General features: G+C 36.4%; 1 protein-coding gene across 3 annotated transcripts in view; it reads left to right on the forward strand.

Moving 5' to 3' along the window:
- LOC106164455 (low-density lipoprotein receptor-related protein 4) overlaps window positions 1-26,798 on the forward strand; it is a 45,121-nt gene that overhangs the window by 1,460 nt on the left and 16,863 nt on the right. For 2 of the 3 annotated variants that reach the window (XM_087016410.1, XM_087016419.1), the window contains exons 2-4: window positions 16,460-16,612; window positions 25,027-25,143; window positions 25,968-26,081. In XM_087016410.1, the coding sequence (XP_086872536.1) occupies window positions 16,460-16,612; window positions 25,027-25,143; window positions 25,968-26,081 (384 nt within the window). The remainder of the gene's footprint in view (window positions 1-16,459; window positions 16,613-25,026; window positions 25,144-25,967; window positions 26,082-26,798) is intronic. The other variant, XM_087016415.1, reaches the window with a different exon arrangement.

Genomic DNA, 26,798 nt, shown 5'->3' on the forward strand with positions numbered 1-26,798 from the left:
TTTCAAAGAAAAAAATGCACCTTGAAGAAAGTATCAGTGGGTTAATCTTGCTTTTGGGCATTTTAGGCAGAAATTGAATAATATGGGATGAAATTGACACTATTGTCGGTTTCTTTTTTTTTTCTGATGGTTTTTTTTTTTCAGTGGTATGTGAATACCTTTCCATGACTGTGTGAGGGAAGGTGTTAAACGTGCATGTATCCAGTAATAAGGCAGCCTTTTGGCTAGAGACACAGACATCTAATGGGCATCGTGTCTGCAGTTTGCTAAAATGAACTCATGCCATCTTAAAAAGATTGTTTTTGTCTGCATGTAGAATTGATTTGGAATGGTGGGCTATCATTATCCTCACTGCCAAAATTGAGTACGGCATTATAAAAAGAAATGGAAAGCATTTAATGCATCTTAAAAGATCATTACGTTTCCAGCAGGAGCTATTTTGAAAACTTAATACTACAGCTTTGTCAACAAGGTGGACAAATTCTATCCATGTATTTGCCAAATGAACCCGATATGTAATCAACAATGTTTTTAGGAAGGGAATTGCATTTAGCCAATCAAAACAACGCACCCAGGATCAGATTTTAACTTGGTTATATTGACTTGTGGTTTACATAGGTAATGTTCTCAATTTTGTATTTAGTTAGGGAAAGTATTCTCAATTTTCTATTTAGCTAGTGACTTAGGGTGTGTAGAATAGATCAAAGGACCCTGGACAAGTGACACAACTGTGTTTAAGTAGTGAAGGGCATTTTCTGTCCAGGTGCCACAGATCATTTAGGAAACTCTTTCCAATTTAAGATATTTGGATAAATATATAAATATGTTTAAAGATACTTAAGTCATAACTTATGAAATAAAATATCTGAAGCTACTTAGACAGGCTCCACCTGCTGCAAGATAATCAGATGTTAATCATTGGCAAGTCTATCATTACCTCATTATCTGTTTTTCATCATAATTGATGGGGAGATCAGAAGTTATATTTGGCTGAATATTTTTGCTGTATTCTAATTTCAACGTATTCATGAAACTGGAGGTTGATGGTGTTTTGTATTGGGAACGAGAAGTACTTTCTATTCACTAAGGCTCCGCTCACATGAAAAGTCTATTTTCTATAAAATCTATTTTCTATTCGCGGTATCTTGTGATCACGGTCTGTGCCCTGAATACCCCGCGGCGTAATTACTGGCAGCGCGAGCCAGTTACTTCCAAAGCTGTAATTAATTCTTGGCAGTGCTCAGAGTGATCACAAGATACCGTGAATAGAAAATAGATTTTTAGAAAAATAGATTTTTCATTTGAACGGGGTCTAATAGATAAAAATACAGTGGTGAAGACTGTTAACTGGCATAAGTGAGATATTGCATCCATTAAATTCTGCTTAAAGCAGCTCTGCAGGATGTCAACACATCAAGCATACTCCTTACCTATGATGTAAACCAATTTTGTGTTTTCTAGGTAAATGTGTTTACTCTGATAATTCAATACAGCTTGATACACATCTCCCAAAGTACACTGACCAGAACTCTAAAGAGACCAGAAACATTACCGTCTGCTCTGGGCAAAATTTAAGTGAGGTCTCCTCCAACTTATTTATTCTATTTCTTTGCAAACATTTGATGCATGGTTTAGTGGGGAAACAATAATGTTTGCCCGTTCCCAAGAACCCATATTGTCTATGTGAAGCAAGATCAATGTGCCTCGGTAATTAGCTGTCCTTTGCTCGGTATTACATAGGATGTTGGGGACCACAGGCTGTTGTGCTAAGATAAATGATGTCAAATTACAAAGCAGAATGGTGATGATTTGCCTGTAGACAACAATGCTGGTTGGTCTCATGGTGTATTCACATGTGGAGACTTGGAAGTCTCCTCATTAGTATGTTGACCTGTCTTGGCTCCTGATGAGGACAAGTACTGATAGTTTCACCTGTCTGTGCTAAGCATGCCCAAAGGCCCATTCACAAAGACCAGGTACTTGCTTGACTCCATTGCATACTGGTTTCTTTTGACCCTCTGTTAGATCCGTGTATTGATTAAACCAGGCTTATCTGCTCTCTGTTTGAAGTGCCCCCATTACACTCAGCATGATTTTTATTATGAGGGAAAACGGCAATATCTCTTATGTGTATGCAGATTTTCAATTAAGGAAAGTAAAGCATGAAAGGGAACATGACATCTAAGCCTAAAAATGTAACAAAAAATGGCTTTCAGTTGGTTAAATATTGTAGATGGGACTACACCTGCTGAATTCAAACACGAATGTCTCTTTTGACTTGTTTCTCTGGGAGGTGATGATAGCGTTGCTGTATTGGATATGACAGTGGCGTTGAGGTGTGAGGAGTAGACATCGTTGTGGGATATTCAATTAGTAACCTGCGCTATCTTATCTTACTGTGAAAAACGGGCAGCCTGCAGACCAACACAAAGACCTGGGCTGCTTGGCATGCTTGATAATTATCAAGAATTCCTTCATGCTGTGCTAGTTATAGAAAATAGACAGAAATGAGAAATTGTCAACAGATGATGACTTAAATGGACTCTGTGGCACCCTGGACCTTTTTTGTCATACATTTTTTATTAACGCTTTTTCAATCTTATTATTAAATATCTTTCTTTTTCTTTTATTCTTTTTTTTTTTTTTTTTCCTGAAAGTTTGATCATCAGATTATTTCACATATTTCTTATTCGGTTCTTTTAAGATGTGATTATTGACCAGAATGCACTGGTAGGTAATATATACTTGGTTACTGGTAGTGCTAGGGAGTCTAGAGGCTTAATGTCCACTTCACTTTTCAGACTTTTTAATGAGTGTCTGGTATTCCTGCGTGTGTCCACACCCCTTGTGCCAGATCTTCAGATAAGCTTTCTATAAACTTGTACAGTCAAGCTGTTAGCACTGAGAAAGTTATTATTTTACATCCTTGGTCATGCAGTCATACAGAAGCACTGCCACTATCTATAAATATTTATTGGTTCAAGTAGTGCAGGAGTTTAACAATCCTAGGACAGTTGAATGCCAGCCAGGTTCTTGTGACAGCTGAAGTACTGGCATATCTCGATTACTAGCAATATTCCTTTATGAATATGAACTTTACTTGTAACAAACTACTAGCACCATGATATTTAGAATAAGTATAAAAAATGACCCCTAATGATTATTTAAAAAAAAAAAGAAGCTAAGGGTCAGATTCCCCAGACGACCCTCCATGACAAGGCATACTTGTCTATTTGTTAACGGCATTCTATCATATGATAACAGATAAGCCCTATCATTGTAATTCTTGAATCAACACCCAAGTGAGAGCCATAGCTTGCACTAATCCCTTCCCTAGTGGGTTATCAATACAGTCCAGTCTGATTGATACAGCCATGCACCTGATATTGGCAGGGATGGATGGCCTGCATGACAGCACATTATTCTAGCTTTCTTTTTCACAGAGGCTAATTGTTGAGCACCTGGGCATCCCCTGGGGACAGGGTGATGGGTGAATTAATTGCTGACAGTGTGGTGTAAGGTTATGGAGACAAGAGCAGGATTATGCAGGAACATGGCAGACCTGGGTCAAACTTGCTCTATTGGATTTCTTTTGAAGAAAATTTAGATATAAGTGTAGTGTTTGTGTGGATTTTAATTTCTTTTTTTTTTTTAAATAATTTTGAGACAAGTTTTCCATAGAATCGCGTATAAAGGTTTTAAGAGTTGAAGAAAGCAATTGCATAAGTGAGCGGGAGGTCTCTTGTACTCTCTTGGGAAGTCTATTTCATTTGAATGATTGCTTTATGATTATAATTTATTGGCTGACCGGTATAATTAATTGCTGCTTGTTTTCTCCTCTCCTGTCCAGGTGTAATCAGTAAAACACATCAAAGTGACCAAAGCAAGTGTTTGTGTGACTGGGGCCATTAAAAAACCAAGGGGTGTTAGTGAACGGCACCTTAGAGATGTGATAAGGCATCCTCAGGTCTTCATCCTCAGCCTGGTTTTGTGTATAAGAGAATTTAAAATTCTAGTATTTTTATTAAAAGATATACAAGTTGTGATGATGGCTACATTCACTTCTAGACCAAATTAGACCAAAAATAGTTCAAGTAGTATTAACAGGTGACTAGAATGCTTTTGATGGGGTTTCAATGTTCAAAGCATGATGGTCCCTGTGCAATCTGGTTGTCTGAAGTTTCAGACCATAGAGTCTAAGTTAGTCCAGTTGTAAATATGGCTTATAAAGAAGGGTGGCACTTACCTAGCAGGGATTATTCCATTAAATTTTGAATGATTACCCACGCCAAAGAAATCATGACATGTTTTGTCTGAGGGCTACATGAGAAATGTGGCATTTATTAAACTCGACAGAATGCTCTGAGGTATATGCATGGTAAAGTTAGTAACTTTCAGCAAGCAGCAGCATTTGTATGCATTTTACTGCCTGTTGAGTAGTTTTACTAAGTAACCTAGTCGGGTCATTTTGAAAAAAAAAATTCTACCTTTTCAAAGAAATCTGAGAGGAGCAAGCAGCTGACTAATGTGCAATGTGCAAGTGAAGAAGTCTTTCAAAGGCTAATTCTGTGCGTTTTATTTCCTCTGGGGTAACGGAGGTAGATTGATTGGAGTTTGAATGGGTATTTATGCACAGAACCTAGTTGACTGTGTATAAATAAGCATACAAACCTCAGGGCTCATTGATTCTATACAAGCAATCAACCCTGAGGTTTTTGGACTGAAACGTAAACAAAACATAATGCACTGGTGCACCCCAGTTTATTTTTGTTCATTTTAAAGAGCCTTAAAATTGTGGTGAAAGTTTCTTAGTTCATATGTATTCAGCCTTTTTTTCCTTTCATAGTGTTCATCGTTTAGGACTTTCAGTTTGCAAGGCCGTTTTTGAAAGGTTGACTGACAGACTTCACACGTGCACCAGAAAGATGGTGTGAGGAATTTCAATTAGACTCATGAGATTACACTAAGTAACATCGGGGTATAATGCAATGTAGCATGTAAATGATCAATTCCCCTCCCATCCCAGCCTGCCCACTATTGGTAGAACATGTGTATTGTTTTGTACAATTTGGGGATTTGTATGTTCTGTTCAGAATTGTGTTTGGACAAAGTCATAGAAATGCCATAAAGCTGCTGTTTTTACCCTTTTTAATTTAAACCTTCTTTGAACTTGCAAATGGCACTATTAAGGCAGGAAAGCAGCAGAAATCCTATCTCTGGCATTAGCTGATGGAGGAACAGTCAAAGCAAAGATGCACTGTTGAACACAAAACTATATCTAAAGCATAGATGGCTGACTGTGTGGAAATATGCAAAACAAGAATAGATCTTTGTTCTGGGATAAGTTTCCAAAAAGCAGCTTGTGTGTGTGTACATTGCTCTTAATCACTCATCTTCTATCAAACTGCCCAGCACTAGAGCATACCAGCCCAAAACATGTCCCAAATAACATGGAGGATATTGTATTTGTGCCCTTTGAAGTCTGCAAGCTGTGTGTAACTTTATGATCTGCTTTGCATAATAACCATTGTCTTTTTTAAAATGGATATTATTACAGTCTAATGTGTCTGAGCTTTCCTGTCAACTTACTCTGAATGTTCTGTCAACACGTTACCTCCTTGAGACTCTCATGTCTCTTTACTTCTAGGATGTTTTTCATTGAAGGTTTAGTATATAGGAACACAATGAGGTACTGTGTAGTTGAAGGATGTTGAACAGAGCTACAGTTTTACGTGTAATTTATAGTTATTAACGTGTTATTCTACCAGGAACTTAACTGTTTTCCATGCTTGAGGCTGATGGAAGTGTGTTTTGCTCTCTTTTCCTTTCTTTCCTTTTTTTGGTTCTTTTGTATGTTATGATTCTGGGCTTGGGGGGGAGCATTTTAAAGGAAGTTCACTAAGTTCAGTGGAATGTAAATATTTCAAGAAAAATGCTGAAAGGAAATTGCCTATCTAATCTACTTTTGAATTTGTGGAATTGCAGTGTGCAGTTTGGGTGTGAAGGTAGTTGTCAGGAAATGTCCCATAGCTGAACTCATTTTGTAATCATGTCAGTATTGACATTTAAGAAAATTGATATTTTTTGCAACAGAAGTACATCAGTGCATTGGAGTTAGTAAAATGTTAATAGGAAAAGAATGTTACTATAGAGCTTGAGGGGGAAAAACTTATTTTTTCCTGCTTTATTTGAAAAAACTGACTGACTGTATCAAATGCTGATGACTGCCTTGCCATTTAGTGGATGTTGAGAGTGCCAAAGAAAAAAAGACAACTTTTTGTATCCAACTTTTGTTAAATAGCAAAAACCACATGAATGCATCATGCGATATGATATTAGAATGTATTACATGTATGAGGACTTGTCATAAATCAGACAACACATGAACCCCAAGCCATTTTGTGGTAGTTGTGGTTTTTGGGATAAGTTATCAGTATCTTTTACCGACCACTGATGTGTCACATATATTTCTATTATTCCTGTATAACATGTTAAATGGCCAGGAGGCTAAGTTCGGTTTTCATTCTTAAGGTGATGTATTTCCTAGTTCAAATAGAGAAAATGTGAGAAGCAGAAGATTTTTATCTTCTAACGAACATGCTTTCTATTGAAAGAAATATCCCACCATAAGAATCATTTTCAACCTGAGAATATCCAGTGTTGTTGTTTTTCCCCCTTAAGAAGCAACCGAAAGTTGCTTTCTATTTTCTTTCCTAATAAGATAATTCACCATGATTTTGATGAAATTCCACTAGAATATAACCAGGTGTTTTTCCTCACAGGTGCGTCACTACTTTCTGGCAGATTTGAATCTTGCAACTCTTCCAAGCACTACATGGGTTAAATGTACTGTAGAATACCGTGAAACACATGCTCTTTCATCCAACAACTTTGTGTTCACATTTTTGCAATGTAGTGCTTAATGGTTCGCAAGAGTCAAAGGCCAAAGCTGCTGAAGATGAGAGGCCAAAAATGAGAAAACTAATTTGTATCATATGTCTTACATTTATCTGTGGCAAGCAAGCAATAAAGAAATCAAAGAAGAAAGAATGTATATACGCTGTACCTTTTTTCATTTTTATTATTTTTGTTAGTCCCTTATTTGGCCTTAATATTCATTGAATAATCCAGTTCTTACATATCCACTATGGAATATCAATCTGGGTTGAACATGTAAGCATGAACAGTCAACTTTTCTCTCAGTGTTGAGAAGATTGGTCTATAAAAAGCCTAGTACAGGTACAGACAGAAGACTCGTTTCCAGTTCATTTCAATGACTTAACTTAGAACCATACTATCTCAGTAGGCCATGTTAACGCACTTCTTTACCCCAAGAAGCCTATATCATCTCTCAAAATCTTGTTTATCAGCTCATTATCTGCCATTGTAATTGAATCAATACAAGTTGCTTCTCTAGGCCACAGATGAGGAAGATAAGAAATCTTGGGTACAGTTTGTTGAGGCAGGACTGTACTAAGTTAAGTGGAAACAACTGTACCCTAAATGTGCTGAAGTTGCATCGTAGTCGTAAGTCAGAGTTGATTGTGGTGAGTTGCAAGGCAGACATACACGTGCACTGTTCCAAACTAGTTGTGAGTAGAATTGGAAGTTAATGTTGCAGAAATTACACAGGCTGGATGGATGTGTGGCAACCTAGATCTCCCCCTCTATATTTAGATTTGAATGTTGGATGTTTTGTTTTTTTTTTCTATGAGAATGCTAAATTGAGTAACATGTAGATGTGTGAAAAAACTTTTATGAAACTAAAGCTTTTTTCACATTTTATTTTTGGTATTGGATAGAAAAAAATACAGAAATACTCAACAGAACTTCAGGAACACTTGATTACAATAATAGAACCAGAATATTTGCAGAAGAGCCCTATGAAAGGAACCAAGAAATGTACCACAAGTTTTAAGTGGTGAACCCTGGTAACCTCTTCAATGAACTGCAGGATGTGGCAGCTACTAAGAGGGTGAAGTCACATCATCACCTACTCCATCTTGATGGCTTTCAAGGAGAGTCCCTAACACAAACTAAAGATTTGAGAGGACATTACAAAAACAGTAAATCAAAAAGCACACACTCATGTTTTCACAGTTTAAGAACACATATCATGCACGGATGACTTTATTTAATTACATATAAAAAACTTGGGAGGAGATTTGGATTAAGGATATTGCTCTCGCACTGTGTTGACAAAAAAGGAATATGAAGAAAAGAAGCACAAAAAATAGCACTTAGTCAAACAAAGTGATATACAATACATACTTGGCATCAAAAGAAAATGGCATAATTGTTTGAGTCACTTTCATTATCAAGAAAAAAAGTGTCCACCCCAAATAATTGATGTGTCTGAACGTTAAATATGTGTTTCCTGTATCTACCAAACACTTCTGAAGTAATTCAGTAGAAAGGATTTGGAAGTGCATTTGCATGTTGAAACATATAGCAGTAGAAGTAGGGTGTGTGTCTTGTTGTTTCATAACCAAATTGGTATAAGTACGATTGCTCTGTTGTCTGTTGGTATGTTGTTGGTATGTTGGTATGAAGACGGGCATCACTTGGCACTGTTTCTTTATGTTTTTCTGATGCAGTGGTTTCCCACTGAGGACCCATTGCTGTATTTGCACTGGTATACAGGGCTCTCCTACCAGCTGTTCTTTTAAATGTGGAAGTGTCAGTGAATACAATGTTCTCAGCATGGAAATACCTCCAGTCTAATTGCTTTTTCTAAGTGTACAAATATTTTAATGTATTTTGCCCAGAAGTAGTGTACTTTTAGAAAAACAAAGTTTGCTTTTGAGCTGGGTCAGGGAGGTTCTCTAATCAAAACCATCTCCAAGTACAGGTCCATTACCCATTCACATTCATTTCTGATCCCATATTATCACTTCCTAACCAGATATCCTAACAGCCACTAATAAATAATTCATTCATAAATATATATATTTGTGCTGTGTTTGATCACATATGGTGACAGTGTGTTGAGTGTTTTAGGTAGGTTATCACTGAAAGGTGTGTAGAGAGTTCTGGTGGTCGGGTAGGTGTTTGCTTTCCCTTGTGGCCAATCCCTGTCCCTTTGTGACTGTCACAACTGGGGACCAGAGGTTTAAAAAGAAGTCTTTAATAAAATTTGAAATATCTGCAGGGGAATTTTTATGGACCAATCCCAAACCTGGGTGACCCTTGCTTTGGATAAGAATAGAAGGAAAAATGTGTTATCAAATTGAAAAAAAAGAAAAAGAATAGAAAGAAAAATGTGCAATTTTATGGAAGATAGAATTTGATAAGCATACACAAAGGTGAGTATAATGTAAAAATCAGAATTTAGTTTGAAGAAAATAAAATCAAGTTAAGTGATTGAAAATGTCTCTTGAATATATGAAAATGTGCTGTTCCATCATTGTGTAGCGTGGTGTGCCTGGAGGACCTGGTGCGTGTGGAGACTGTTATCAAGGATGTACAAATAATTGCCAGAAAGCTTGGACGCTTGTCAAGAAAACATGTCCTAGAAATAGTCCCCCTCTTGGACATGTTTGTCAGCTTTCTTTCCCCATTCAGACTGGAGAGAAAAATGTGTCCAAACCGCAAAAGTGCCATTGCTAGGGCTGAAAAGCCTCCCAGATTTTGAACTGATAAAGAAACTTGGTATGCGCTGTTTTGAAAACTGATGTAATATTTTTATTATCATAAATACCAAATCAAATTTAATGTACTTGACGCCTTTTAGTGTCTGTTTGCATAGCTCATTCAGTTAGTGCATTTTAAGAAGCAGAGATTGGAGTGAATTTAAAGTCATGATAGTAGGATCAGTATCATATGTCGTTGTACAATCACAAATGTAGTGATAGCGACTACAAAGACTAGATCATTGCGTTCATACTTTTTTTTTTTTGCTGAAAGAGAATCAAAACACATACCCATAAAGTTCATGTGTTTTAAAAAAGACAATGAACATGCAATAATCCCATTTATGATGTGACATTTTGTAAGTTGGGAGAAACTTCAGGCCCTCAAGTGACTAAGGCCAGTAAAACGTGTCACTTAAAAGACTGCAGTAACAGAGAAATTTAAACTTATTTTTCAAGATTATTTGCACATATTTTTAGGAAAAGACTGAAAGTGTATACTGATTTTGTTAGTCCTTAAAAAAACTTAGGGGCATTATGTGCGTTATTTGAAAAAAAGAATCAAGATGTTGAAAGATTTTTGAGGAAGTAGTCCTGTCTACCTGTATTGTCTGTGAACACTCATCCTTGTGTACAAGTTGCCATCCAGAGTCCTGGGGCTGATTTTTGCAATAAAATTCAATGGTATTTTTGTATTGCTTTCTAAAACAACTTTCCCTGCATGTAAAATTTCACCTTTATTGCTAAAAGGTTTATCCCACCTGGATTTTCACATATTTTCTAGACTCATATAATGTCACATGGTGCTGTGCTGGCAGCCTTCAATTTTGGCTATACCCGGTGATTTCGATTTGGTATCAAGTTTGAATGTAAAGTACTATAGTCCCTTCAGATTAAACATTACGTCTTTCTTTTAAGTGGGCTACTACAGGTTAAAGGTAAAAGGTGAAAATTCAAAACTTTGATCTTATAGTTAGGGCCAATTATCTGTCTGATGTTCTCATGTGAAACCATCCTTTGGTTTATCTCTGTATATTAATAAGTCCACTAGAGGACCAACTTGGAGAATTGTCACACTTGATGGAGGTCCCCAATGTTGTGACACGGCACTGGACAGACAGACTCTGTCAATATACATACGTGGTCAGTCAAATATTGCCCGTCACCTCCAGCAGCCAGGCACTCGCTGAGTGAGCGTGACTTGGTGGAGATTCTGGCCATCTGACACCTGAGTGCCAAGTACCTGTAATTTGTCATTCATTCAACGCGGCTTGGCTCAGGCTGCAGGATATGAATACGGTCAGTTGACCAGGTGGTCAGGTGGTCAGTTTGTCATTTAGCTGGGTGGCCAGGTGAAACAATCAATTACCCAAGGCTGACATGCTATTGATGTTTACTGTACTAACGGATTTAATGAAGATAATGTTGCCTTATTCTGATAAGTTTGCTGATAAGTACTGGCTTAGGCTAAGATAATATTGGTAATTTTGCCAATAATATTTCAGAAGAAATTGGTCTGTGAAATAATAATGTAGAAGTAGAAGGAACAAGCCCATAGTCAGTAATTTCAAAGGGGTATTCTTTTCCTGAAATAGTGGACCTTTCACAATGAAACCTGCATGTACCTGGATCAATTTTTTCCGGGAGTTGACCTTGCTCTGGCAAAAAGGGTGGTTTGTTTGATACCCCTACCCTCCTGAACACCCCCTGGCTACAGGCCTTAGAAAACTGGACAGCATCCATCATTGGCCTGTCTTTCAACAAATTTGATTTTTTTCTTCTTTCAAAAAGGGCATGTGTTCATAAGCCTGGATAGTTTCTTAGGGCCTGTTTGATAGGCGGCTTCCTTGTGTAAGGTACCATAAGGGAGCTGTTGTGGCACGGGTGATGTGGGCATATTGAGGGATTTGTTATGTTGAAAGATGTTAGTATGTGGATGGAATGCCACTTTTTATGTACTTTTTTCCCTTGGTATTTCCTGTATACAGCAAACAGTACCTCTTCTACAGGTATACATTGGGGTAATCCTAAACATCGACATGGTTGTGATAAAAAACAGTTTCAAGATCACGAAATACACAGACAGTGCATCTTTGTTTTTTTTTTTCTGCTTTTCTTTTTTTGAAAAGGAAAAAAAAACAGCGCTCACAACAAATTATATCTTTTCTATATGATTGTTACCTTTTTGTTAAGCTCAGAACAAAGAGAACAGAAGTGATTAGGAGAAAGGACAATATATATGTAGATTTTCTTTTTAAGCTTGACTTTTGTTGGCAATATGAGATTCTTTTGTAGAGTTGAGATGTGAACCCTTCAAAAAAGTTTGAAGTATTCCAGTATAGCTGCCAAAGATGAGTTACAGACTCACCTCTGTACACAGTATATAGTCTCAAGGTGGAGTTGATTAAATAGAAAGTATTTCACTCCAAAGATACTCAGGAGAAAAAAGAGAAAAAAATCTTTACATTTGAATGGTTAACTCTAAAAGTAAAATGCATGTAACTTGTTATCAGTTTATGATCATTCATGAAAAAATAGAGACAGGTTGTATAATATGTAAGTTTTTCAAAAGTAATGCTCAGTAATAACTTGCATCTTCAGTCATTTTTTGGTTAATTTAAGACAATAATTATTTCTCAAAATTACTGGTCAAGAGAAGTTTTGCAAACCATACAGTATTGCCTATGTAATTTGCTATTCGTGGTGGACTGTTGACCTTAAAATGCTTTAAAAAAACATGGATTACAGTCGATTCTACCAAATCAGTGTTGACACCATTAATTTAAAGTGTTGCCACTGTTGAGGTACACACCAATTGAACTGAATCAGATAAAGCCTCACATCAAAATAAGCAACAAAAAATTCCCTTTTTTCAGCCAGTTTTTACTAGACCAGAGAATTGGAATTATAGACCAGTTCAGCAGTAGGGAGACACAATATCACATGATGGTTTGTGTGTGGCCTGAGACCTCTGGTGGTTTTTCCTCAAATTTCTTCCTAACCAAAAATGGGGTTTATCTTCTTCCATTCTGATGAACTTGTGCAACTTTTTTCTGTTCTTATGTAAGGAGTTGAAGAAATGTGTTGTTTGCTTACAAATTTTATATACCACACCTAACATTTTCAAGATGACCCTCTAGTTTTCCTAGTTATGTATGTGTTACACCCCATTTCCATAGATTTTTAGATCGATCTTTCCCTGTCGGGAGTCTAACTAGATTACTGTCAGCTTGGCCGGCTTAAGCGTCTGTCCCGCCTACTAAAAGCTGTAAGGGGGTAATTAACTATGGTGCCCGCTCGGCTGACTGCAATTTAGCGTGAACCCCCAGGGATTTAGGTCAATCTAAATCTTAATCTCTAGATTGATCTAAATCTTTGGGAAAGCACCCTTAGATGATAAAAACAGGTAACATTATTTATTTCCAGAAACCTAGTTATGAATACTTCTTATTTTAACTTTTTTGGTCAGTTTGATCAAGTTGTATGATGAATGTACATCTATATAAATCCTTACTACTCAAGGCTAAACACAGTATAGGATACATATAGATGCAGCCGAATATGGTTTTCATATTGTTTGAAGCATTCAAGTTTCATTTGTAGGTACTCTTTTTTTCTTTAATGGCTTACAAAGTGGTGTTGAAAAAGCTGTCAGTGAGCATTTCCTGGTCTCCTTTTTCTCTAGCAGCCTTTTTGCTTTCTAGCATTCCCTAAATTGACAAAACAAAACATGACTTATGCATTCTGGATTAAAAGTTTGTGATAAGGATTTGATGGTGTATTGCTAAATGTTATGTATGCTGCCTAGGTTAAATGTTTGTGTTAATACTATCATAATTTATTGCTAAAAACTGTGATTAGTTTAGTTTTACAGATGTTTGCTATTTTAAATTAGTTAATATAACCAGCAGGTAAAATTATTAACTTTGTTTTATGAATCAGCAGACAGATAAATAGATATGAAAACCTCTATAAATACAAAAATTCACCATGTGGATAGTAATAGTAAGTAGGTTCCACTTGGTGGCATTATCATGGACTTCATTAGGAGCAAAATACCACATGGTTAAACTTACACCATTGCCAAGCTGCAGATGTAACCTTCTCCCCAAGTGGAGGGTTCCTCCTCGTTTCAGATCTCCTCAGATTGGATCTGACGTGAAAAGAAGGTTTTTCATCCCCCGGGAACATTTTAAGGAGACATAATGTCAGAATCTAATGTGTGAAATGTTACTAGTTTACCAGTTCAAACGTTTTTTTTTTAATGCAGTAGAAATGATCAAGGTACTAGCTGTTAATTTTCAACATTGAAAAAAGAAATCTGAAGTATGTAGGAAAGGGAATGGCATTACCTTATGGGTGAAGTTGTTCCCACATTCCGGTATAATTATTTTTAAAAAGAGAAATTGAACATGAAAAAAAAATACACTTTACAAATTGATGGCATCTCAACCAGTCTGTGGATTGGTAATTGCATTTTACCATTAATCTCTCCTTGCCTTTTAGGTTTCACTTTTATTATCAAATGGCAGATGTGTTTTGATCTCCTGTGGAACAGATTACCAGAATCCTTTTAAATCTGTGTGACAAATGAATGTTTTTCATTAGTTGGCATGGTGTAAAGTTGTATTTTAGCTAGAGAATGTCCTTGCTGTCACTAATGAGATGTTTTTATCAAAACCCTTGTAACTGAAGAATTCTTACTGTTACCCCCTTCCCTGAAAGAGAGAAATCTGCAAAGCACTTTTTTAAAATCTTTTTTGGTAACACACTGAAGTGTTGCATACTTGTGTTTGTGGTTGAAATAAGAAACTGTGTCCAGGAAGTTCACCAGTAAATATTATTATTTCATTGGATTTCCCTAATTTTTCTGCTCAAAGTCTATTTGTCTGAAGCTTGTATGTTCCTGCAGCTTTATAGACAGCACCTAGTGCATCACCGAACAATATTTTCATCTATGATCAAATTTTTAGGTATGATTTGAATGTGATGTAGAAAGGTACATATCAGATATGAATGAAAAATAGCCATTGAAGTATGCCAAAGATTTTTAAACAGTCTTCTTCTGATGCAAGTATAAAAGTTCTTTCAGTTGAATGCTACTTGTCAGATGCTTTCGTGTTTCAAGGTCCTTCTGTTTTAAAGATTACAAAACAAAGTTTCTTGCCAAGTGCTCATGTCAGAAAGATGGGTTCTATATCAGTGGGCTGAAGTGTTTTATTCAGTTTTAACATTTGGCAATGGATAGATGTTTTTGGAAACTTGTAGACATAAAGATACCTGCAGAAGCCAAGATTTCTTTTATCTCTTGAAAAGGTGTCTGGCAATGATGCCAAGTTTTTAAGTCTTGAGTGCAATGTAGAATTTAACCATGTGTTGTCTAGAAAGGAGAAATTGTTACTTAGATTGAATACGGTTTTACTTTTATTTGTATTAAGTGGGAAACATGTTGTGTGAAATACAGTGTCGATACCTGTCGACTATGGTCTTTCCTCAAATGAAACTCAAGTGAATTTCAAAAGATGAGGATTTAACTAAACAGTTATTTGTTTCAATGCTGTTTTAATTAGCAGTTGAGTACCGTAGTGGATTCTAAATTGAATGGCAGCCTACCTCTTGGTCCAACATTGCATGCCATGGTTTCATATGATCTGCACAAACAACTAAATACTTAAAATTCTGTGTAAAAGGGAACTTGCAGTAAATATCCAGAGAAATAATAGCTAAGTGCAAACCCCCTGCTGGTACTCCTATAGGTATAATTAATTTGTGTGAGCTATGGTTACTAGCCTGGGTTGGATTAGGGAGGTGATAGGCAGTTAAGTAGTAATTAGATCCCCTGAGATAAACAGGTGTTAGACTGGTCATTAGGGTCATCTTGGGTCAAGAGATTGTGGACATGTCTGTATACAGTCACCTTAACAGATACATCGGACACTTAGAAATATTCTTTGAAAAAATTGTTTAGGATTCTTGTAATAATTTGGTTGATTTTTTTTCTCTCTTAAAAAATAAAAGGAAGACAGTCTTTGAGAATGGCTGTAAGTAAAACATAAGGGTTTTATTACTTTGTTTTTTGATCAGTTTTGCCATGAATAGGAAACTGCCAGTCTTTGGTAAGTTTAGTTAAGCACAAATCTCACTACTTGAAAAGTTATTTACTTCATTGCTCTTGTATAAAAAATCTCACAGAATGTTATGTTAGAGGTTGTGAGGGCAGGGCAGAAAGTCTGTAATTTAAGAGAGTTCGGCACATTTTACTATCAGATATCAAGAGGAGCCTGTTAAAGGTTTTTGTTGCAGTGCTTTTGTACAGTTTTTACTTTGTTGCCTTATGCTGGCAGAGGATTGATTTCAGAAACAGCTTTCTACAAAGACGGTACTATTTTTTTGAAGAATAGCAAGGAAAAATACAAAAATTAGATTTATGAGAGTTGATGTCATGATGGACAAAGACCCTTTTAATATTTGAATGGGCATCGATTGTCTACCATGTCAAATTTAAGTAAAAAAGTTGATTGATGTTTCAGAAAATTGGTTCCACTTTGAGGAAAAAAATTAAACTGACTTCACTCTAAGAAGACATTACTCAGTTTCAGGTCATAAAGGTGTGTGTTCACACATGACTTTTGTGGACTGAAAATGGCCTACACTGTGAATCATACAATGAAGTTACAGGGAGCCCACTGACAATGACAAATTGACATTACTTTTCCAAATGATAAAAAGTTAAAGTATATGATTTGATTTTTTTACTTAACCTTCCTGTAGGTACAACATGTGTACTAAAACATTTTGTGACTGAAACCTTTTTTTCTGTCTTTCAGCAGCCCGTGGTGAAGAGCAGTGCACATGTCCTTTGAATCGTTTCCAATGCGAGCCGGTGAACAGTGGGGAATGCACATGCATCCCTAAGCACTGGGTGTGTGATGGAGATCATGATTGCGAAAATGGAAATGATGAAGCTCCTGGAAAATGTGGTAAGAATACGCGGGCATGTATGTCGGCACATGCCCAGTATAAATGTGCTCAAATGTTGATTAAGTACTGAATCTTTTAAAACTGTGGTAAACCTTTATGGAAATATTCTTGTATTGTCTTGCATGGTGATTTTACCTTTTGGTTTTTTAAACTGACAACAAGTGAGAAAAAATGAAAGGAAGAATTACTGAATGTAGACATGTGAAACAATATTTTTAATTTTTTTACTTTTAAAACTATTTTTTCTAAATTTGATGAATAGGCAGTTGCAGAAAAAAGTGATGACACTTTTTATCAAATGTCAGATTAAGTTAAAGTCATGACACCAGCTCAGGATATATGTCCTTTGTGTAGAAGATCAAATAGGTTGTAGATGCCTACCGTCTTGTAGAGAGCCAGTGTCCAAGTTCAGCTCAAGTTCATCTGATCCATCACTTGAAGATAGAACATCTGTAAGGCATGCGTTACAGGTGTGGGTTTGTGCTTTATCATGTCCTGCCATGTGGACCACTGGTGTGCAAACCAATGAACAGTTTTTGTTTGCATTATGAAATATGTAGTGTCCAGACACATGAGTTTAGATAGCAGTAAAGGTATCTTGTTTTTGTAATCATTTTGTATCATTTCCCCAATCAGCCTTATCCCCCCTGCCCCCACACCTCCCCTCACTCCTTCCTCTTTTCTGCTACTAATATCTAATTTTATCTGACATGATCACCTTGTGGATAGATACAATTAATGTAGTATTTCAGAATCCTTACATACAATTTTAAGCACCATTGACTCTACTGATTTCAGACATACATAAGAAAAATATTCAGGAATCCTTTAAGTCAGCCGTTAAGTAGCATCTAGGAATCCTAATATTTTTCCTCTGTCAAAGCAAACTATTTAGAGAAGAGACAAGGTGTCTGCTTACATACGTCATGTTTTGCCTTATCGCTCCCATCTCAAGTTGATGTTTCTTTTTAGCGGCATGTATTACGAGTCTGATGTCACCATTTTGAGGAAAATGTCTTTATATCCAGACTTGTGTCTCTTTATCAAATTGGTTTACGTTTATCTGAACATTTTCAGAAGATAAAGACCGAAACACATGCAATGATGTTGGGGTGAAGTATTAGTTGTATCATATTCAGTTTAAGTGTATATTTCAATAAAATCAATGAAATCAAGTATTCTGGAAATTGCTGATGAAGGAAAGTTCTGGTGGCCCTGGCTGTATGTGGAGAAGCTTCATCCTGCTGAATGCATTATGTTTTCTTGTCAGTCTGATTATTTGATTTTATTCCATGAGGACATGGGTTTTTCAAATTCAGTGTCCTTTCATATCAAAAGATCTCTAACATTTTTGTCTCTGTTCTTTCATATAACTTTTATCACCTCTTCAATATGAAAAGGAAAAGAAAAAAAGAAACATGCAAAAAATGCAAAGACCAAGGACACTTTATCAACTCAAGGACAACTTTTGCCTGGAAAAAGGGTGATATATCCCTCTTGAAACATTCCAGAAGGTGATGAAGAAAATGGCTGTCAGGATCCAGAGACTTGACAGAGATGAGCATTGTGGAAAATTAAATTCATATTCTGTTTTTTCTCAATAAAATTCATATTCTGTTTTTTCTCAATATACCATAATAATGCCTTTAAGAAAAAGTGAAACCCTAACATATGTAGCAGTGTTAGGTGATGTGCTGTTCATGACAGTACAACTAGAATAAGGAAAACCTTGTATATCACACATACTGTTAGTGCTGTATACCAGTCTTAGGCCCATAGCCAGAGGGGTTTGGGGGGGGGGGGGCGGGGGTTCAAAAGAACCACCCTTTTTGTCAGAAAAAGGTCAATTCTGAGTAAAATTTGATCTAGGTACACAAAAGTTTTATTGTAAAAGGTCCACTTTTTTTTTTTGAAAAAGAACCCCCTCCCCTTTAAAATTGCTCGCTACGGGCGGGCCTGGGTCTTGATCATTATTCCCCTTTTCACAGCCTTGCTGATTGAAGGGGAACTGGAATGTTAGTGATGGTAATACAGCAGCATTTGAAGAGAGAGAAAGTAAGGTCAAGTGGGTTAGAGCTAGTACAAAAGGAGGGGGGAGAGAGTGTTTGTTGTTATTGGCTTGGATTATTGTAGATTGATATACCTATAAAAACACTGGCATGTAATCAAAGTGCTGCCATTGTTTTGGCTGTGGAGAGCAGGTGGTGTTGTTTGCTGAAAGTGAGACTTCACTGAGTGCTCATCTACGGATCAGATTGAGTGGAAAGAAAAAGAAAAATCTAAACCTGGGGAACTCGAACATGATGAAAAAAATGTTCTATAATAATGTTGCAAAATTTTAAGTAATGTTGGATTTGAGAAATTTTTGATATTTCAGATGCATATTGGAACTGAAATTGTATCTCTATTGAGCTGTGTTTCATGCTAGTTATATTGGGAACACATTCATTTATTAAGTCTGGAGCAAATAGTAACATCTTGGCTCAGAGTACTAACTGTAGTATACTTTGAGTTAAGTTATACAAAATCAGCTGACATCAGTAATCAACCCACATCTTTTCTGTTGATTATTTGACAAACTGGTCTCTGTGGTCAGTACTGGTCAGATAGATTGGAGATATGATGGTCAAGCTGTCGCCAGACAGACGTCTTTTTTATCTGAAACATTTGACCAAAGGTCAGTGTATCTGATCATTACCATGTCACTTGTGCTGTGCCATGAAAATTATCACATCACGGTGGTGAATATGTATATTTATTTTTCTCTATTTAATTGTCTTTTCTTAAATTACAGGGGATTTGAAATATAGAAACTGGCGCAGTTAGCCCAAATGTTCACACTTTGTTTGCCATAGCACATTGGTGACATTGATAAAATGCACTGTCCATTATGAAGATGGCTCAAGAGGACTGACTTGATGGTCATCTTGAAGGCTGAAATGACCAGTGCTAGACATCAGACCTGACCCTGATGTGTCTTCTTCCATAGGAATTCTAATCAGAGTAATTCTACTCCTGCCAGACCTGTTTTTATGGCAGAACATCCATCAGAAAAAAAAAAGATTTGGATAAGGTTCAGATTTTTTTCTCATCTATTTTCTCCTTGGATGTGGTAATGTAAATGGCTGAAATGTAAACCTGGCATTTAAGACTGGTTGCAAATTGAGTTCAATTAATGACATGTATTATGAATTTAAAGTGGATGAATCCATAGTAATTTTATACCAATGACTCAAAGGCCCCTAATGATTACTTTAGTTACAATGGAGTGATGTGTGAACTCATCCTACACAGGTTTAATTTGATATCAGATGTATCTATCAAGTAACATTCTAAGCAATACTCTTCCTGTTGAGCAATCTGAATTTCTTACCAGATATGAAATTCAGTGGATTGAATGAAGCTCAAGTGGGAAATTAAAAAAAATGAAATCATTTCTTTATTCATACTCCAAATATTTCGTTACTTCAAGGTGGTCCCGTTTATGGCAGAGGGCTTGTCAAAGTCATTACACTAACACTTCATGCTTCCCCAGCATCTTTTTTAATGACTTCAACTGAAGTGATGTGGGCTCACTTGTTGTCATTATGCTCTTTGTCCACCCCTTTACACACCACACAGGGGTGACAGATAGATGTTAAAGGGTTACCAGTTTGGTGACAGGAACACTGGCAGGGGCATTTATGGCTCTACACACATGAGAATATGATAGGACTTTTCTTTAAAAAAAAGCCACCATGAATAGTTTGCCATATACACATGACTTGATAGGATGCAAAATTGCTGTGTAAGGCAGGTGGCCCTGTTTGCTAGCTAGATAGACAGTGATGTACAAGTCTGCTTTATTGGAGACCTCTTGAAAAGATTTTGAGGAAATTAATCAATGTAGTCTTAAAGGCATTCTTAAAGGCCAAGTGATGGTGCTTGTAGTTGTGAATGATAATTTTGAACACCACATACACAGCAAATTGTATATATCAGTAATATGTGTGTATATGTACTACAGGGAGAAAAGATCAGTTCAGGATTGTACTGACCTAAAAGACTAGGTATAAATTATTAAACTGACTGAACTTGTTTATTCATAGAAATAGATAATATATATAATAATATAGAAATTAGGCTTTGACTCCATTCTTTGTCATCATTATTGTAAGTCTTTTCTAAAATTCTTGGCCACCAAATTTCCATTTCTAAACACTCAAAGGTTGACCAGATTCAGCCTAGCACAACTACTTTACAACTTCAATCCTCATCACAATTAATTTTACACTTAATCAGATTAATTGCCTATCTCCTATATACCATATCGTGCTTATTTAATCCACCTATAACACCCCCTGTGAAAGGAGGGGTGAAAGTGGTCATCCTGTCCCCCTCCCCGTCTCAGTGATACTGTGCTGTGCTGATCCTCCTCAAGATGTGGACATTACAGATGAGAGGAGAGTAATCCCGCCATGTCTCCTTACACATGACTCTGGAGTAGGGCCCTGAGTGTTGACAGGTGAGGGTTTAGGGAGGTTTGACTATAGAGCTGCTGAATTAGCCTTTTTCATCTTTTCCGGAAATTGAAATTGCATTGTGGGAAGGGGAGCCCTGCTACGTCGAAACACTTACAGCGGTGCTAAAAACCATGGCTGAGTTTACGTGCTTTTTGTCCCGCTACTACAATAACAGTAAGCGAGATCGACACATGAGGTTTAATAAGTTCCCAACAAACCCGTTAGAATGAAAAATATGGTAGAAAGAAAGGAAAATTTAGCAGGTTTGGATCAAAAGCAGGGCACCGCGTTTGCGCTGAGCATTTCGAAGGCGGGAAGAAAAACTATAATATTAGGAGATCAACGGTGCTTTAATAAAAAACAGAAATGCTTAGTTAAACAACGGATATAACGAACTATCGGCAAATAGAACTCGGGGGTAAAAAATGCGAGAAAAAAAATTATAAAGATTTGAAGTAAAAAATGAAGAATAGGCCGGGGCCTAAAAATTAAGAAAAGACTTCAAGCATGAGATTATGGAAAAAGAAAGTAAAAGCTGTGAAGTTTTACACGGGGGTTCTACTTACAAAAAATTCAAGAACTTTCACGCCTTTTTGTGTAACAACAAAGAGAAGGTTTGAAAAGTTTTGTATGTAATATCCTTTTTGTGTGTGTTTTATTGATAAGTGATCATTTTAAATGTTGTAGGCCCATCACAGGTTTTAGTCTCTAATAACCCTTAGCAGGGTGGGTTCTATTTTTTTAACGTGAGACGTTAATAAAATTTATATTATTATGTATTCAATCCCGTATACGTATTACTGAATATTATCAAGATCAACAGAGACATACGAAGAAGAAAGTACATCGGCTCTTGTTGAACGCGTTATCGGCGAAATAAAAAGTTATTTATTTCTGAACTCAATGACAAGAGAATTGGAAAATACAAAAAATGCAGAAAAGCCTTTCTGTAAGCTACACGTACATAATACATGTATGGTAAAGACAAAATGGATAATAAACATAATCCAACAACGTATTTGTAAAGTAATACAAATATGCTTAGTATTAAAGTAGGCCTACGTATATTTAACTGTCTTAGATAGTTGAAAAATTTGAAATGTGTGGGAAACACTTTATTTGAATGATTTAATTGTGTGTGATTGAAAACGATGAAAATACGCATGAAAACATTTAAAAATCAAATAATTTGGCCTCTTGCTACAATTTTGTTTTTGTTTCAGTTTGACCAAATGTTCATACTTGTCAGACCGAAAGGCTGACATTTTTTACCTGTCGTAAATTTTGTACATATAGGCCTACTAGAGTAAGACAAGGTAAACTTTAATTATCGTCTGGGAAAGAGTCGAGAATTCCTGTCTCACCTATTTAACACTTAAAAGGTTTTAATTACAGAGGAAAGGTCGTAGTTGTGGCCGCTCGCCTTACCGAACAATTGAACAAGTAACACCTGATGCCTTATCAGGTACCAAACGATTTAATCAGTTCACCGACGAACGATCTGCGTGTCAGTTTTACCTGTATACACAGTAGCTACGAGTCAAACAATGCAGAAAATCTTTTCATTTTATCACTTTAAAAATCTCTTAAGATATCCTTCAAACAAGACGTAAAAATCGTAATGAATTGACACTGCCGGTACATGAGGTGATATCGCCACAGCTTGCATATATACATGTACAAAATTGTGAAGAGGTAGGCCTGCGCACCTGTCCACACTCTTGAAAGCTGTGTACGAGTCTACTGGCTTTTTTATTTTACACATGTATATATAAAAAATAACGAGTCTCTTTCGCATATCTTTATTATCGGAAGCATTTAAAAGAACTCCGAAGCTTTAGTTCGTCATCACTATTGAAAGTACAGCCAAGGCTCGGACGCTTAGGTGAAGTCTAGTTGCAAAGCGCATCGTATTTAAACTGAGAAAGAAAATATTTAATTGCTTGATTCTCCGTCCAAATAGCTGTTTCTTGCCTACAGTTTACGCATTTCTGTGCTTCAGCCACCTTTTTAGTTTGTCAGAAAGCAATGCACGCTTCATACGACCTTTTTATATGCGCACCTTGTACATCATCTACACCTAGCATTGCCATGCTGGAAACAGCAGAGGACCACTATGACCCCTGTGGCGCGCGGTTCCTGTCATGCGCACTTCGTATTTCCGCAAAAGATGAAAAAGGTCTATACCAAATGAGAAGATTACCTCATTGCCTCTGCTTTACCTAATGGGCTGAGGCTTGCACCCTGGGTTTCAGGGGCTTGTAAACTGTGGATGGGTGTGCCAAGGATGGAGGTGAGTTTCCAGTGATCTTTCAAACTCGGGGTGGAGTCTGGTTGACAGGTAGATGACTTATGGGTCCCTGAATTAAGTGCAGGAAATGATTGGTCTAGTAAATTATTACTTCCTTGGTATAGCAGTATTCCTACTGGTAGATATGCTGTGGTTTTCCCTTTGTTTTATTATTACTTCCTAATCGGTGTTATCTGGATTAAGCAGGGATGTGATGATGTATGTTTACCTGCCATCTTTTTATCAGATAGAATCTAATTATTTTTTGATTAATTTATACTGATAGGTTAGCTTGTGAGGAATTTGCCTTTATCCCAGTCCACCTGCTTGCATTTTATCATCAGTCTTTTTGTTTTTGTGTATAATCTGTATTTCACTATTTCAAATATGCTATCCTCTGAAAGTATATTTTTCTCTTTGTGAATCTGTTCACAAAGTGGTTGTGCATGAGAATTTATGAAAAAATAGATTGATCCATGTAGCTTTGGAGGAAATGTTTAGACGAAACTCATTCGTAAAAGAGAATACAAGGATATCCGGCTGCACTTTGAAGAGATATCAAGTGCGTTTTTATAGCCTGCCCGGGTTCATTGTTTTACAAGAGAATCCAATTCATTTACAATAAAAAACAGGAAACTAGAATCGTTACTAAAAAATTTTACAAGGTGAAATGAATGGAAGTATGATTGATGGGTGTCCAAGGTAAAAAAAAAGCTGCAGTAACCCATCTTCATGAAAGGTAGATTGATTAGCTGTCCATCTAGGATATTTCAAGTAGAATGACTGCAGCGTTACATGCTAATACAGATAGCATCCTAGGGTGAGACCACACAAGTTCGATATCAGCTTAAATATCCTGTATCTTCTTTAACACCACTCCGCACAATCAGAACAGCAACCACACATACTATTGGAGATAATAAGCAACTCCAAATGTTTTTTCTATAAATTTTGACATGATAATCATTCAACAAGCAGGGCTGTGATTGAGTAGAAATTGCTAATCTAATCATAACAGGATATTTTTTTAATGGGTCTCTCTTCATGGTGTAGGCTCTTTTGTTATCTCTGGGTTACAGGTAGATGTACAGGGGCGGGTGATATTGTGGTTCCTGCTGATAACACGATGTCTAGACTGTTACTTCAGCCTCCTGTGATGATGCTTTTATTATTAAATATAATATGTTTGCATATCTGGAAGATGTTGATATGACAGCTGTGTCAATAACAAGTGGGTGTCTGGATGTACGCCCCATCTTGTGATATTAAGTGTTTTGAAGAAATGGTGAAATTATGAAGATTGATAAGACTTTTTCACTCTCTCTTATGCTAAGATTGTAAGGCTTTTTTACACCCTCAGTATCAAATGACATTGAAAAAGATAAACTTTGAAACACGTAAGGGTAGACACACACTGAGATATATTTGATTTTATCATGTAAAGAAATAAACTGACATTTTTTTAAAGGATGGGAATAGATCAGTAACAATTTTTATTAAAAAAAAAACTGATTTTGGTGATAGGCCATAATGAGGAATAAAAACACAATTGGGGACAGTTATAGCTAATGGACTTCAGGAAAATACAGCTTGCTCAGCGTCCTCTTCTTCTCTACTCTAGATCCCCCTACGTGTGGAGCAGACCAGTTCAAGTGTTCCAATGGCAAGTGTATACGTCAAGACTGGATATGTGACGGAGATAATGACTGTGATGACCGCAGTGATGAGATAAGCTGTGGTAAGATAGTAAAGAATGTTTTGACAACTTAATTGACATGTATTCATGTTCTTGACTAACCACTACTTTTGTTCATTCATTTTTAGTGTTGTTATAGGACTATTTTTCCATATGTTGTATTTCCAGCTAAAGCCCACTCATTAGACAAAGGTTACATCTTCGTATTAAGAATCAGAATGTCTTTAAATAATATAAAATGGCAATACCATTTTATTTATTTAGTAAAATGGTACCAATTCGGAAACACATGGGTAACCTACATCTTTTGATCTATCAAATCTTTTAGTTTGTCAAGCTATCCCAAGATTTTCAGTATGTCAGATGGCATTAGTATGTAAGTTTAGAACTTGGAACTTTGCATCTCTCTGTTGGTCTGTTATTTTCAGTGTAATTTGTCAGTAAACAGACATGAAAAATGGACAAAGTAGGTCCCCTTAGCCTGTGAAAATGTTTAAATGTCAGAGCCAATATAGATCAATCAAGGTTTCCCATTTAAGTTTGATTTTTGTCGACCACATGTCCTTGTGAAATGCAACATTTTACCTTTAATGTAGAGTTTGACCCATCAGTTCTTTATAGATCTCTAAAATTATAACCCTACTATTAGGTTCATAAATATAAATGTCAATCTACTCAGGATAATGAATGAATGCATTTTAATTGACCTTAAGAGCAACTTTTACGCACATTTTGAAGCTTTATTTAATGTCATTTCAGCAGTAATTATACACAAAGCATTCACATGTGTTGTAGTTACAAGATCTTCAAATGATTGTAACAAACTTGCCAAGGCATGTACGCTAATTTTTTTTATCTCTTTAAAGAACACAAGAACTGTACCTCAGATCAGTTTCGATGTCAGAATGGTAACTGTGTGCGTCAACACTGGAGATGTGACGGGGACGACGACTGCGGGGACAATTCTGATGAAATCTGCCGTAAGTATGATATTCAAACGAGAATATGTTTGTTACCATCTTTTTTCATTGGGAAATAAAAAATATGAGTTTTGGAAGTGATATCATGAAATAACTTTGTGGGTAGAAAATATCCATAGTATTTATGACTTTGGATCAATACTTATTAGACCAATAGATTGTTTAAGTGATTTTTCCAGTACTAGTAGGTAAATCAGATTTTATGAAAAACTGCTGTTTTTCACATGATAGGACTTTTTTTAGGGGCACTTCATACTTTTGAAGCATTGCTGAGGGTGTTGTTGAACTGTGAAATGAGTTCAGCAGAAGTAAAATTAAATACTAGGTTTTGTAAAATTTTCTTTTGTTTGTGTAGACAAGAGGTATAAAGTTCTAGTGTGCTGTTGTCCAGTGTCGAATCGCAGTCCAAGATCAACATGTCACTTGCATTTAAATGATGGGGATTGGCCACTTCAAGTAGAAATGAAAATATGCTACAGTTATGTAGGGTCTCTTCAAAAACAGGAGAGATAAAAGCACTGCAGGAGTTGTGTAGGCACTCGTTACACCTTGCAAACCTCTCGACAAAAACAGCCACTTGATACAGAATTACAGGTCTTCAGAAAGTATTAACTTGCATAATACTTAAAGAGGCAGACTGGAATTTGGAAGGGGTATTCAAGCTTACCTTATAATTGATCTCTATGTACAGTTTGAATTCACTGTTTATCGTATTTG

This window comes from Lingula anatina, chromosome 1, assembly GCF_051362555.1.
Source record: "Lingula anatina isolate TDL-2025a chromosome 1, LinAna3.0, whole genome shotgun sequence".
NCBI classification, from domain to species: Eukaryota; Metazoa; Brachiopoda; class Lingulata; order Lingulida; family Lingulidae; genus Lingula; species Lingula anatina.